Source organism: Neofelis nebulosa, chromosome 10, assembly GCF_028018385.1.
Source record: "Neofelis nebulosa isolate mNeoNeb1 chromosome 10, mNeoNeb1.pri, whole genome shotgun sequence".
Lineage (NCBI taxonomy): Eukaryota > Metazoa > Chordata > Mammalia > Carnivora > Felidae > Neofelis > Neofelis nebulosa.
Window position 1 is genome coordinate 56,252,711 of NC_080791.1, and position 16,166 is coordinate 56,268,876.

General features: G+C 37.5%; 1 protein-coding gene across 3 annotated transcripts in view; it reads right to left on the reverse strand.

The window, feature by feature from the left end:
• The window catches only part of UVRAG (UV radiation resistance associated), a 302,745-nt gene that overhangs the window by 148,263 nt on the left and 138,316 nt on the right, over nt 1-16,166 (reverse strand). For all 3 annotated transcript variants that reach the window (XM_058690352.1, XM_058690351.1, XM_058690353.1), the window contains exon 8: nt 7,204-7,330. In XM_058690352.1, coding sequence (XP_058546335.1) covers nt 7,204-7,330 — 127 coding nt within the window. The remainder of the gene's footprint in view (nt 1-7,203; nt 7,331-16,166) is intronic.

Genomic DNA, 16,166 nt, shown 5'->3' on the forward strand with positions numbered 1-16,166 from the left:
GAGCCCCACACTGGGCTCCATGCTAGCAGTGTGGAACCTGACTGGAACACTCTCTCTCTCTCTCTCTCTCTCTCTCTCTCTCTCTCTCTCTCCCTACCTCCCTCCACCCCCTCTGCCCCTCCCCAGCTTGCTCGCTCTCTTTCTCTCTCAAAGTAAATAAACAAACTTTTAAAAAAAGGTTGACTGCCGTATAGGATTTATGTAGGATTCAAATGAAGGTATTTTGCAAGGTTGTAGATAATATGGAATAGAGACAAAAGCACAAAATTTAGAGGCAAAAGGTCTGGGTCCACATCCCAACTTTGCTCCTAACTATCTGTTCATACCTGGCCAAGTCACTTATCATCATCTCAGTATCTCATACATAAAATGAAGATAAAAATGAAGATAACAATATCTGCCATACTTAGCTCTCAGGGATACTTTGAAGATCGAATACGATGATCTTTGTGCAAGCATTTTCTAAGTATAAAGTACTACATATACATTACTGTTATTCTCAAGAAAACTAACTGCATTAAAAAGTAGCTTCTTCCTGGGGTGCCCGGGTGGTTCAGTTGGTAAGTGTCTGACTTTAGCTCAGGCCATGATCTCACGGTTCATGAATTCAGGCCCCGTGTTGGGCTCTGTGCTGACAGCTCAGAGCCAGGAGCCTGCTTCGGATTCTGTGCCCGCCCCCCTTTCTGCACCTCCCCTCTCTGTCCCTCCCCCACTCGTGCTCTGTTTCGCTCTCAAAATGAAAAAACATTAAAAAAAATTTTTTTTTAAGTAGCTTCTTCCTACAAAGCTTAGAGAACTCTGCTTTTATAAAGTTAATATGACTTCCCAGGCACCACTGAGGAGTTCCTAGATTTTGTCAACATTTATAAAACGTGTTTAGGTTATGCTAAACACATTTCCTTAAGACCAATGTTTCATACCATTTTCTAAACCAAATTTCAAGCAAACTAACTTAGATAGAGTGTTGCTTCTCCAAGATTTGGGGGTTGAGTTAGGGCTACAGATTCTGTAAACCAACATATAATTAATTAATGGGAAGGTTATTTGGCTTGAGACACTAATGAGGGGAAATCTGTTTTTTACTAACGTCGTATGTTACTAGTATCTGCCAACAATGAAAATGCATACATTAATAAACATTAATACTGAAAATATCAGCTCATGGCCCAGCTGGAAGTTGCTGTAGACAAGCTGGGAACCACTGCCTTGGAGGTGTGGGAAGGGGAAACTTAGAGGTGTGGAGTAACGAGGCCTCTCAGAGTAGGCGGCCACTCAGCAAGTCAGCAGCATGGATAGAAATGATCTTTTTGCCTCTTCCCAAAAAATCATACCGATGCAATAAATTTTTATAAACAAAAATATATAATAGGCACCTGTTTTTTTTCCAAATGTTTATACAAATTAATCTCTATGGCACTATTATGAGCCACTATCCTGACTACACACACGTGTAAAAAGATACAGAAGTTAACTAATTCCTTGATGATCATTCAGAAGAATCAGTAGCAAAGATTAAATATCATATATTAGTGACTTTGTATCCTAACTGAGCCCTTGGGCTGAGAACCAAGTGCCTAAATAAGCACCAAGTTTCAAAGGGAAGTTATAATGTGGAAGATGCCACTAGTAATATTCATATTAGCAAATCATCTCACAAATGGCTAGCAAACATGCTAAATCAAAGCTGCAAGCACGGGTGACAGATACATCTTTACCCTTCACGTTACCAATACCGGTGACTCAGGTACTTCTAAATATTTTAACGTGGCTCGAGAATCATTAAATAGTACAGTCAACGTAAGTACACAAGAATATAGTTCAACACAAATGTTCTTTCAACAGACAAGAAAAAGTAGGTTTCTGGTTACCTAGCACCATCATTATGAAGAACAGGGGTCCCCAACAAGTAGAACAAGATCTACTGGTATATAAATCTGGTGATTTATATCCAGCCAACCCTTCTTTCCAACTACCCCAGTGCTGACCACCACAGTCTATAGAGATACCCAATGGCAGAAAAGCAGCACACTTTCTCCTGCTTATGTTTAAGACCAAAGGGTCAATGTTAGATCCTAATAATTCTAAGATTTCAATGATTCTAAGAGTTCAGAAGAATATTTATCTCAAAAATACGTATAAAAGTGGGAGAAAAGCTACTGAGGTACAAAGTCAATGTTAAATATCAACAATTCTGACCCATCTTGGCAAATATATATTTAACTTTGAGCATTTCCTTCCTTTCTTTCCATAATAAAATGGAGATGTAAGAATGTGCTAATTCTGGCGCACCTGGGTGGTTCAGTCGGTTCAGTGTCCCACTTTGGCTCAGGTCATGATCTCACGGTTTGTGAGTTCAAGCCCTGCGTTGGGCTCTGTGCTGACAGCTCAGAGCCTGGAGCCTGCTTTGGATTCTGTCTCCCTCTCTCTCTGCCCTTCCCCTGCTTGCACGCTGTCTCTCTTTGTCTCTCAAAAATGCACAAATGTTAAAAACAAATAAATAAAACAAATGTGTTAATTCTGACTTGACTGCCAGAATTAAAACACTAGAATAGATACCTACAAAATCCTATAATCTCCCTTTGCTGCAGAGTTAGTGACTAGTAACTCTGAACACAGGCTCCACTATAACTTGCTATGTGGCTTTGGGCAAATCACTTAACCTCTCTGAGACTCAGTTTCCTCATCTGTAAACCAGATAATAAAATATATTCATTATTAGGAGGAGAATAATACCCTTAATACATAAGACTATACATAAAAACCAAAGAAGATAAAAAAAAACCACGAGACACTGCTTTGCAGTAATGAGTAGTCTATAAATATGAGCAATTATTCTTACACTCAGTCCTTTTTTTTTTTTTAATTTTTTTTTTCAACATTTTTTATTTATTTTTGGGACAGAGAGAGACAGAGCATGAACGGGGGAGGGGCAGAGGGAGAGGGAGACACAGAATCGGAAACAGGCTCCAGGCTCCGAGCCATCAGCCCAGAGCCTGACGCGGGGCTCGAACTCACAGACCGCGAGATCGTGACCTGGCTGAAGTCGGAGGCTTAACCGACTGCGCCACCCAGGTGCCCCTCTTACACTCAGTCTTTTAAATGGGACAGATAGAAACCACTGTTTATAAGTTCACCTGTTTAAAGGCTGATAACACACTTCCTGGGACTTCACTCTATCATTATAAGAAGAAAAAACACAATTGGGAAGATAATAGAAGAACTACATCTCCCTATCCTTTTACCATATGCTAGAATTTTTATTCTATCATAGGATTTATACATCATACTTCTGGTAAAATGTAGCATTACACAGTGAACGAGAGTTTTGGAATCGATAGATTTTAATCCTGACATCACCTGCCATAAGCTGTGTGAACTTAAGCAAGGTATTTAATGTCTCTGACCCTGACCTAGGGTTTCCTCAACTGTAAAGTGTCAATAATCATAGTACTTACCTCATAGAGCTATTGTGGTGATTAAATCACATCATATCTATATAGTGATAAGTCTGGTAACTGAAACATTACAGCTATCAAAAAAAGGCAAACACCCTGAACCCCTCCTAAAACCTGACAGTGTTTTCATTTTAAAAATTGATGATCTTAAAAAAAATATGCAGAAACACATGCTATAGGAGGTAGGCAATTTTAGAATAAAAATTCCAAAGCACCAAAAGAAACATGCCTTTTCACAGAAGAGGAGACCTCCTAAAGCAGCTCTTGTCTGTACACAACTGTCTATTTATTTGGAGTCATTCAACAGAGACTCCAAGAAATGGACTTTGCTCACAATATCTCATGACTAAGTGGCATTATCACATCAGACTCTCAGGTCTAAAGGCTGATATGCAAGCTGTGTAAAGGCTGATATGCAAGCTGTGTCGGGAGTGCAGACAGTTTTAGCAATCACTGCCAAACAATATACAGTGTTTTTTTTCTACAGTGTTTCGCATGAGAGTATTGGTTGTTCCAAATGAATGCTAAGCTAGATGCTATGGAAGTCTTTATCCTTTAGCAATGACGCCCATGACACTAGACTGATAACCATGACTATGATTCATTCACTCAACAAATATTTATTCAATGCTTACTGCATCCCAAGCACTGTACCATGGCCTAAGAATATAAGAGTATTTAATACAGTACTTGGGCAATTCTTCCCTCAGAGATCTGACTGTCTAGAAGGAGGGGGGAAAATGAACAATTAGAATGCTATAATGGAAAAACACAGGATGCAATGGAAACACACAGTAGTATGTCTAGTAGAGGTAAGAAGAGAAAGGAAAGACAGCCAGTGAAAAATTTCTCAGAAAAAGTAACATTTTGGTGTTTTTTTATTGTTATTTTTTGTGGGGGTTTTTGAGAGAGAGAGAGAGAGAGAGAGCATGCATGAGCTGGGGAGAGGGGCAGAGAGAGAGAGAGAGAGAGAGAGAGAGAGAGAAAATGTCAATAGGGCTCCATCCCAGGACACTGGGATCACAACCTGAGCCAAAATCAAGAGTTGGACACACAACCAACTGAGCCGCCTCGACACCCCATTAACATTTAAACAGAGGCTTAAATAAGAGCAAGACAGACTGAAGCATATTGAAGAAACTAAAAGAAGTTCTTTATAGCTAAAGCATTCAGACTGACATGGGTCATACGAGGCCTTTATAAGTCATGCTGAGTCAGGATGGGATATAGGAATTTGCACATATAATAAAAATCAATCACTTTAAAACAATCAATTGTATTTCTATAGATCAGCAAAAAAGTAGAAAATAAAATTTAAACATATTTACAATAGTATCATAAAACATCAGAAAGCTGAAATAAATTCAATGAATCATGGGAAATACCCATGTATTAACAATTTCTTTCATACAATAGCCAAATTATGGAAAGAGCCTAAATGTCCATCAACCGATGAATGGATAAAGAAATTGTGGTTTATATACACAATGGAATACTACGTGGCAATGAGAAAGAATGAAATATGGTCTTCTGTAGCAACGTGGATGGAACTGGAGAGTGTTATGCTAAGTGAAATAAGTCAGGCAGAGAAAGACAGATACCATATGTTTTCACTCCTATGTGGATCCTGAGAAACTTAACAGAAGACCACGTGGGAGGGGAAGGGGGAAAAAAAAGAAAGAGAGGGAGGGAGCCAAACCATAAGAGACTCTTCAAAACTGAGAACAAACTGAGGGCTGATGGGGGTTGGGAGGGAGGGGACGGTGAGTGAGGGGTATTGAGGAGGGCACTTGTTGGGATGAGCACTGGGTGTTGTATGGAAACCAATTTGACAATAAATTTCATATTAAAAAAACAAAACAAAACAAAACAATTAGTTAATTTCAATGTTTTGTAAAGACCTAATAAACAAAGGCATACACCATTCTCTTGGGTTGGAAGACGCAATATTCTAAAAATGTCTAAAGATCACCAATTGTATTGATAAACATATTAAATGTAGTCCCAATCAAAATAGTAGCTAGATTTCCTTTTCTGTGCAGAAATTCATAAGGCAATGCAAAAGAACAAGATTAACAATTTGTTCTTGGGACGGGAGGGACCTGTTTTTTGGTCATGTTAACGGCTACAGACTCTATTTATATGAAATATCCAGAATAGGCCCATCCATAAAGACAAAAAAGTAAATTTCCAACCTTGCCAAGATGAAGAAAGGTAATCTGGAAAAAGAACAACTAAGTGGAAGAACTTTAACAGATAATAAGACCACTTATAACATGAGAGACATTAAAACAGTGAGATAATGGCAAAAAAACAGACAAATCAATGGAACAGAGGGTCCTGCAACAGGCATGTGAGCACATGGCCACCAATTCACGGCAAAAGTGAACCTTCAGTGCAAGGGAGACATGTTTTTAATACATGGTACTGGGTCAATGGGCTATCTGTATGAAAAAAATAAGTCTTGACTCCTATCTGACATCATATACAAAAAATCAAATCCTGATGAATTACATATATAAATGTAAAAAGTAAAATAGTAAAGTGTTTACAAAATACAGAATAACACCTTTATGACGTTAAAATAGGAAAATATTTCCTAAACTGGACACAAAAAGTCTTAAACCTAAAAGGAAAGACTGATAAAATGGAACTTCTGTTCGCGTAAGGTATCACTGAGGAATGAACTAGCAAGCCACAGAATGGGAGAATATAGTTTTAATGAACATTTCAAACAAAGAATCCATATCTATAATATATAAGAATTCCTGTCTTTAAAAAAGAAAAAAAAAAAAAGGCAGTGGGGAGAGGGGAAGACTTCAACAGGTATTTCACAAAGGAGTTTATCCCAGACAGCAGAAACATGAAATAGTATTCAACCTCATTAGTTTTCAGAGAAATCAAAATTAAGACTGCAAGGAGACAGTCCAGAAAAGCTAAAATGCAAAAGCCAGAAAGTACCAGGTGCTGACAAGGATATAGGACAAGACATCTGATACACTGCTGGGTAGAGAGGAGGTAAACTGGACGCAAGTGCTTTGGAAAAGTTTTGGACACAATCTACTAAAGCTGAAGATATGCATACCTTGTGACTATGCAATTCTGCACCTAAGTTTATATCCAACAGAAAGGCACAAACAAATCTTCATAAAGAAGCATGTACTAGAAAGTTCATGGAAGCTTTATCTAATAGCTCCAAACTAGAAATTACCAAAAACCAGAATAAATACATACTTCTATTCACACAATGGAATACTATGGGCAGTAAGAATGAACTAAGACTACATTACACGCAGGTTAGGATGGAACTTACAAACAAAATGTTGAACAGAAGCCAACACATAGAATGTACATATTACAGGATTCTACTTGCATAAAGCTCAAAATGAGGCAAAACTCATTTGGGTGTAATACGTCAAGGTAGTGGTCAGACTGAATAGAGATGTCCTGAATGGAAGGGAACATGAGGAGGCTCCTAAGATTCTGGGGTCCGTGTAATGCTCTGCTTCTCTGTGGAGATGCTGCTTATGTAAGTGTGTTCATTTTGAAATTTTGAAATATAGTGTGTGTGTGTGTGTGTGTGTATTTGTACCCTTTTCTGTATGTATCAACTTCAAAATATTTCCAAAAAAATGTTTAAAATTATATCAGCATATTTGTACCAAGATGACTATCTGAGCCTATGGAAAGAAGAAAAGACAACTACTGAACATGGGGGGCTGGCTGTTTGTATGGTATTTTTACTCACCTTTGTCCTGTAATGCAATTTGTTTCTTATGCAGTAATGCCACCTCCCGTCCCAAAGCTTTCTTCTGTCTTTCCAGTTCATTTCGAAGCACCAAAATTTTTAATTGCAAGCACTCACTTTGTTTTCTCTAAACAATTGAAAAGCACAGGTAAATTTATGAATATAAAACTCATAACTATGAATCATTATACATTCACAGTGTTTCAAAATGAATAATGGTTCAAAGCACTTCAATATTCACCTAATTTACAGATCTCTCGAGTAGCTTAATTATCAGCACCTGCCATTTTAATGGAAAGAATATAAAGAATAAACCTAAAGTCTGGGGACAGTTCTTTCTAAGAACCCAAAAACCACTACAAAATTTCTCAGGCCTTTTTCCTGAAATCACAGTACAATTAAGACAAAAATTATTTTTTTAGAGACAGAGTTCTCAAAAACTTAAACACAGATATGCCAGGACCCAGCAATTCTACTCCTATGTATATACCCAAGAGAATTGAAAACATGTCCATACAAAAACCTGAATATGAATTTTTTTTTTAATTTTTTTTCCACGTTTTTATTTATTTTTGGGACAGAGAGAGACAGAGCATGAACGGGGGAGGGACAGAGAGAGAGGGAGACACAGAATCGGAAACAGGCTCCAGGCTCTGAGCCATCAGCCCAGAGCCTGACGCGGGGCTCGAACTCACGGACCGTGAGATCGTGACCTGGCTGAAGTCGGACGCTTAACCGACTGCGCCACCCAGGCGCCCCCTGAATATGAATTTTCATAGAATTATTTATAACAGCCAAACAGTGGGATCAATCCAAGTGTCCGTCATCTGATGAACAGAAACATAAAATGTGGGTCTATCCTGTACAACGGAATATTATCTGGCAATAAAAGAAATGAAGTACTGATGAATGCTACAACACGGATGAACCTTGAAAACATTACGCTAACTGAAAGAAGCCAGTTTAAAAAGGCCACCGACTCCATTTATATGAAATGTCCATACTGGGCCAATCCATAGAAACAAAAAGTAGATTTCCATCCCTGCCAAGCTGAACCGAGGTGCTCCGATATCCCAGATTTCAGAGAAAGCCAAGTAAGGACCTGGGGCTTCTGCCCCTTTCAGGCAGTAACCAACCAATCCCCCTATAGTCTCAGTGGATACCACAGGGGGAGCCTGGACTTAGGGCAATAATGAGATAATCCTCTCCCTCCCTGCTGCATTGTATCAGAGGAGGCTTACTGGAGAGTGAGAAATCTCCTTACCACACAGTGCTAATGAGGCCACCCTATCCAGCATATCAGCAAGACTACGTGGGGAACAATATCAAGGCACTCCTACACCTCCCAGCTAGAGCAGTAGCTGTGGAGGTCTAGTGGAGAGCTGGAACTCCCTTTCCTGGCCAAAAGTAAGGACGCCCCCTTCCCCTGCAGTCCTGTCACTTAGATGTCAATTGAAGCTGCTTGAGGAGCCTGGACTTTTAAACCCACCTGGCAGTAATGAGACAGCATCTCTCCCTTCCCTACCAGAGAAACAGGTGTCAGAAAAAGCCAGATAAAACAGATTTATGTAAGATCCAGAGACTCGTAACATAATACTCGAAATGTACAAGATTTAATAAAAAATCACTCTTCATACCAAGAACCAGAAAAATGCCAAAGTAAATGAAAAAGGATAATTAACAGATGCCAGTACTGAGATGACAGACATGTTACAATTACCTGACAAAGATTTGAATGGCTATCATAAAAATGCTTCAGTAACAATTAAGGACATCTCTGAAACAGAGGAAAACATGGAACATCTTGGCAAAGAAACAGAAAGTTTCAGTAAAGAGGAATCAAATGGAAATTTTAGAGCTGAAAATATCAGCGGAATAAAAAACTTCACAAATGAGCTCAACAGCAAAATGTAGGAAACAGAGAGAAGCATCTTTAAGCTGAAAAATAGAGCAACAGAAACTACTCAGTTTAAACAAGAGAGAGAAAATAGACTGTAAAAAAAAAATGAACAGAGTCTCAAGGGATCTGTGGAGCTATTTCAAAAGATCTAATACTATTATCATCAAGTACAGGGAGGAAAGGAGAAAGAGAGCAGAAGTGAAAAAGTACTCATAGAAATAATCATGAAATCTTCCCAAATTAGGCAGAGGAAATACATCTATAGATTAAAGAAGCTAGTGAACCCCAAGAGAATAAATTAAATGAAGAAGCTGACTTCAGCTCAGGTCATGATCTCGTGGTTCATGAGTCTGAGCCCTGCGTCAGGCTCTGTGCCGACAGCTCAGAGCCTGGAGCCTGCTTCAGATTGTGTCTCCCTCTCTCTCTGCCCCTCCTCTGCTCGCTCGCGTGCGCTCTCTCTCCCCCTCTCAAAAATAAATAAACATTAAAAAAAATTGTTTTTAATGGGCGAAAGATCTGAACTGTCACCTCACTGAAGAAGATATAAACATGGCAAATAAGTATATGAAAAGATGTTCAACATCGTATGTTATCAGGGAACTGCAGATTAAAACAATGAGATACCACTATATGTTTACTAGAATAATAAGTATCCAAAACACTGACAATACGAATGCTGGCAAGGATGTGGACCCACAGGAACTGCTGTTCATTGTTGGTGGAAATGCAAAATGGTCATTATAGCCACTTTAAAAGATGGTCTGGCAGTTTCTTACAAAACTGAACACAGGATTACTATATGACCCAGCAATCATGCTTCTGGATATTTACCCAGATGACTTGAAAACTTACGTCCCCGCAAAAATCTACACGTGAATGTCTATAGCACCTTTCTTCATAACTGCCCAAACTTCCAGATGAACTTCAATAGGTCAACAGTTAAACTGTGGTATATCCATACAATGGAGTATTACTCAGCAATAAAAAGAAATAAGCTATCAAGCTATGAAAAGTCATGGAGGAACCTTAAATGCATGTTTGTAAGTAAAAGCAGCCAATCAGAAAAAGCTACATACTGTATGATTCCAACTATATGACATTCCTGGAAAAGGCAAAACTATGGAGACAGTAAAAAGATCAGTAGTTGCCAGGGGTTCCTGAGGGAGGGGGAAAAGGATGAACAGGTAAAGCCCAGGGGATTTTTAAGTAGTGAAATTACACTGCATGATACTGTAATGGTGGATACATGACATTGTGCATTTGCCAAACCCAGACAATTGTACAACATAGAGTAAACCTATGGTAAACTACGGACTTAAGTTAATAATATTGTATTGTATTAATATTAATATTGTGTTCACATTGATTCAACAATTGTACATGAGATGTTAAGAACAAAAAAAGCTGGGAGAAGAAGGAAATAATTTCTGTACAATTTTTCTATAAACCTAAAACTACTCTAAAAAATAAAGCTCATTGTTAAAAAAGTGATAGAACTATACCTCAAAAAAGCCAATTTTACTGAATGTTCATTTAATAAAACAAATCCCAGGCACATTCTCCCAGAGATACAACTAAGTTTGCTAAATAGGTAAGTTTGTGAACTTATCTTTCTATTAAAATAGTTCCTACTTAAACCTATGAAACCACACTCTAAACTTTACTCAGCCTCCCTTTTTTAATCCAAATACCTTTGGAAGCCAGAATTTGCCTCCCAGATAAAATCTGAAATCCTGCCCCCACCATGAACATACATGTACTTGCACATTTGTATTCACACACAATTACTGCGCTATGAATGTATGTGCCCTTCTCTCCTGCTCTTTTTTTTAATTAAAAAAATATTTTAAAATTTATTTATGAGAGATAGGGACAGCGTGAGCGGGGGAGGGGCAGAGAGAGAGGGAAGACACCAAATCCAAAGCAGGCTCCAGGCTCTGAGCTGTCGACAGAGAGCCTGACTCAGGGCTTGAACTCACAAACCAAGAGATCATGACCTGAGCCAAAGTGGGACACTGAACCGACTAAGCCACCCAGGTGCCCCTCTCCTGCTCTTTATCAACAGTGTCAATAATATGCTTCTCATGATTTTCCATAAAATCTTAACCCAATAGTAATATTTGGCTGTACCTAGTAAATTCTTATCTCCTTCCTAAGATATGTACTAATTAAAATTGTAATGAGAAAAAAAAAAACAACTATTCATTAAATAAACCGAATAGCTTTACCAAGCTGGTAGAAAACTTTAAAAGATAAAGTCAGCATCTCTATTTGATTCAAAGATAATGAAGAAGCAAGGGCACTCAGTGAGATGAGTAATGGTATCGCCTTGTTGAAGCAATGGGCATGGAAAATGATCTGGCAGTTGCGTGTAAAGTACTTTATGGCTATTGTTTCTCACCCAAAATGCTTTCTTCCTCATCTCTGAAACATTGATTCTAAACAGATGGCATGATCATCTGTTAAAGACATTCAAGCCAAGAAAACAAGCAGAACAGCTTATTTCCAATCATCATTATTATATTTGACTGGAAAACTCTATGAAATATGAAACATTCCTAAGCAATTTTTCTTGAACAAAGCAAACATTTATGAAGGGCATACTATGTGCTCCTAAATGAATGAGAAATGGTGTCTGCTTTCTAAGAGTTTGGGTCTAATGGAGATAAAAGCCATTTTGCCCTGTCAACCAAATGTAAAAACAAAGACCAAAGACAGTGTGGTTGTTTATCATTAAAGAAAAAGGAACCAAGAAACAATTTGGATTTCTTTAATAATTCAATAGTATGATCATGACAGGCTAGGGTGTTTTATATCACTGAGAGAAAAAATACATAAATTCTTAGGAAACAGTCCTTTTTTTTACAAAGGAGTTAAGTGTTCAATTTTTGTAACTTGTATTTTTCCACAAAATATGTAAACCGAATTCTACCTGGGCAGAGGAAAAAAGAAACAACAGAAAAAAAGTGAAGCAACTTTTCATAGAACACAGATATGCCTACACAGAGGGTTAATCTGCTCTATTCCAGGGTACACACTCAAATAGGGAATATTTTCTAGAATCAAAGCACCAAGGGTACAAGTTCATCTAAATACTAAACTAATACAGGAAGGCATGTTTACAGTGTGTTTGAGTTATGGTCCATGTGCAGAAACTGGCCCATTTACAGAACTGTATCAAGTCATTCAATACCAATTCAATACCAATTCAATACCAATTCAATACCAATGGCTCTAATTTCTGACGAGAAGAGTAAACAAACCTGACCAAGTGGGATCTGGTTCTGCTTCTTTTCTAACTCATCTAACACAAGTGCTCAAAGACCTTAATGTTCTATAAGTATCTGCTAATGGGTTTCTGTGTTCTATTTATCTGTTTACTCCTAGTTAATGTCACATGTGCATCTCCAATGGGTAAGTATTCATTGGATCTTAGTGTTTTTATACAACATGTATCTGATCTGAAAATCACAGGTAGATTCCTCTATTTGCAAGCACACACATTCCTATTTACAAAGACAATGACAGGCAATGTTCAAAGATTCATTTCAGAATGACAGACTAATTTGTAAATGACATACTAAAGGAAACAATTTTCTTTAGATCACATTGGAGCTAAAAAGCCTGAGGCGAAATGTTCTCAAAGCATGGTCCAGGAAACCACGAGAGTTTCTGAGACCATTTCAGAGTCTGTGAGATCAAAAATATCTTCATAATACTACTAAGCTGTTATCTCCCTTTTTCATTCTCATTTTCTCATAACTGTATGGTGGAGCTTTCCAGAGACTCTAAGATTTGTGGTATCCTCACAGCCTGACTGCCGAAATAAATGTGAGAATCCATCTGTCTTTTATTAACCTAGGCATCACCAACAGATACACACTAAGTTCTCTGAGGTCTTCATAATTTTTAAGAGTATAAAGAAGTCTTGAGACTAAAAAGTTTGAGCATGGTAGATTAGGGCACACTCATCTATATTAGTTTTCCCACAAAACCTGGAAAGAATTAACAATCTGGAAAAAAAACTTTAGAACTATGGCAGTTGTGCTATGGGAACAAATTTACTTTTAAATGTCATTTCTAGGTTGTTTCTATTGCACTTACAGCTACTCAACCACCAAAAAAGGGGGAAAAATTTCCTTAGAAAATACTTAATCCAGGGGCACTTGGGTGGCTCAGTTGGTTAAGCGCTGACTTCAGCTCAGATCATGATTTCACGGTTCATGTGTTCAAGCCCCAGATTGGGCTGTCTTCAGCGCAGAGCCTGCTTCAGATCCTCTGTCCACCCTTCTCTCCCTGCTCCTCCCCTTCTCATGCACGTGCATGAGAAGCTCTCTCTCCCCCAAAATTAAATAAACTTTAAATAAATAAACATTAACAAAAAAGAAAATAATCCAATTTATTAACTTCATAGACACAGTGGCCACATCAGACCTAGAACCCAGATCCAGCTAGGAAGATAAAGCAAAAGATATATAATAATAAAACATATACAAGTTCTACTTCTGCTGTTAAGAGAATGAGCACCTAAGAAACTGGTCCTCTGATTAAATAATAGCTACAGGCTCCAGATAAAATACAAAAAGCTGCTACATGAGAATTCTGGAGATTGATCAGTGACAGGTAAATTTTGGAGAGATTCAGAGCCTGGTGCAAGCAACCAACATACAGAGTGAATTTCCCCTTTTCTGTAGCTTTGTCCTGAGGGTGACTGCAGTCAAACTCCAATGAAAGACAACTATCTTTCTAGCCAGAAGAGCCAGGGGAAAGAGATCAGGCAATCAGAATGAAGGAAGCAAGAGAATGGGCACCCCAGATTCTGTTTAAATTCAACCTGAACCTCTGAATCATAAACAACATATGCATGAGGCAAAACAGAAAGCAGCTAGCTGTGAGTAAGGGTAAAAGTACTGAACTAAATGAAATCTGAGCCAATGTCCACTGCAAGCATGACAGCTTGAACCTAACCAAGTAACTACCTGCTAAAATAACATTGTGGGGTGCCTCGGTGGCTCAGTTAGTTAAGCTTCTGACTTCAGCTCAGGTCATGATCTTGCAGTTCGCGAGTTCAAGCCCCATGTCGGGCTACGGTACTGACAGCTCGGAGCCTGGAGCCTGCTTCAGATTCTGTGTCTCCCTCTCTCTCTGCCCCTCCCTCACTCATGGTCTGTCTCTGTCTCAAAAATAAATAAATGTTTAAAAAAATTTTTTTAAATAAAAAATCGATATTCTTCAGAAGAAAGTAACAAAATCCAGAGAATCCACACAATTATATTCACATTGTCCAGGATAATATGTAGTATTACCCCATATATGAACAGCCAGGAAAACAGGACTCACTCTCCAGGGAAAAGACAACCCACATATGGCAACCCTGAGATGACCCAGATGTTAGAATTATCATACAAAGACTTTAAAGCCACTATTAAAAATATGCTGAGTGAGAAAAAGTAAAATATCCTTACAATGAATCAACAGATATGAAATCTCAGCCAAGTACTACAAAAGGAAAATACTCTCACAATGAATAAAAAGATATAAAATCTCAGCAGAGCACTAGAAAATATTAAAAATATTAAAAGCAAGGACTTCTGCTTCTAGCCAAGATGGAATAGGAAAAATAAATAGTGCTCAACTAATTTTACCAGGCTACCATAATCCTAATACCAATCTGATAAAGTAATTTAAAACATTGTGCTCCAGTATCCCGAATAAATATAGCAAAAAAACCCTTAAATTATTTCCAGATCAAATCTATCAAGACACAAAAAAAGAGTATATACTGTAACCAATTCAGAGTTATTCCAGAAATGTAATGTTAAACATCTGAAATTAAAGTATGCAGAATTAAGGAGAAAAATCACACGGTCATTTCAATAGATGCAGAAAAAGCATCTGACAATATTCAACATCCATTCGTGATAAAAACTCTCAGAAACTGAGAGTAGGAGGGAACTTCCTAACACCAATAAAGGGCATTACTACCATTATGTTTAATTAAGAAAGGATGACTCATTTCCCCCTACGATCGGGAACAAGGATTTCCCCTTGCATCACCTTTATTCAATATTGTACTGTACATTCTAGCTATTGAAATAAGTCACAAAAAATAAATCATAAAAAGGCACACAAAGCAGTCCAAGTTTGCAGGTATGAGTGTTTACAGAGAAAATCCCAATAAATACACAAAATAACTACGAGAACTAAAAAATTAATATAACAAGGCTACAAGATACTAGGTTAATAAATTAAAAGGAACTATATTGTTTTATACTAGCAACAAACAGATGAGAAACAAAAATTCAAAAACAATTCCATTTGCAAGAATGCACCCCCAAAACTCCCATAAACTACGTAGGAATAGCTCTAACAAAAGATGTCCAAAATCTCTCAAGATATTGAAAGAATTAAAGAAAAATCTAAATGAAAGAAATATATGCCCGGTTCATGGAGTGGAGAACCTGTTGTTGCTAAGATGGCAATTCTCCACAAATTGATCTACAAATCTTTATCAAAATTGCAACAGGACTTTTTTTTTTTTTTTGTAGAAATGGACAAATTGATCCTTGAATCACTTGGAAATACAAAGAACCTAGAAAACCCACAGGAATTTTGATAACAAGAACAAAGTTGGAGGACTTACCATAAATGGTTTTAAAACAAGGGATCTATAATAGAATTCGATATTGGTGAAAGGTAGACATATAGATGAGTGGAGCAAACAGAAGATCCAGAAATAGATGAGCACATATTTAGTCAACTGACTTTAGAAAGACATTTCAAAACAATTAAATTAGTAAAGAAAAGATTCTTTAACAAATGATGGTAAATCAGCTGCATATTCATATAGAAAAAAATTACCTCACTTATTAACTCATACAAAAAAACTAGTTTGAAATGGATCATAGGTCTAAATGTCAAGCCCAAAACTACAAAACTTCTAGGGGAAAAAAAAAAAAAAAACCACTAAAGAAATTTATATGATTTTAGGTTAGTCCAAGATTCCCTATAAAGAAAACAAAAAGCCCTACCGATAAAATAACATTAAAAAACACACTGTATT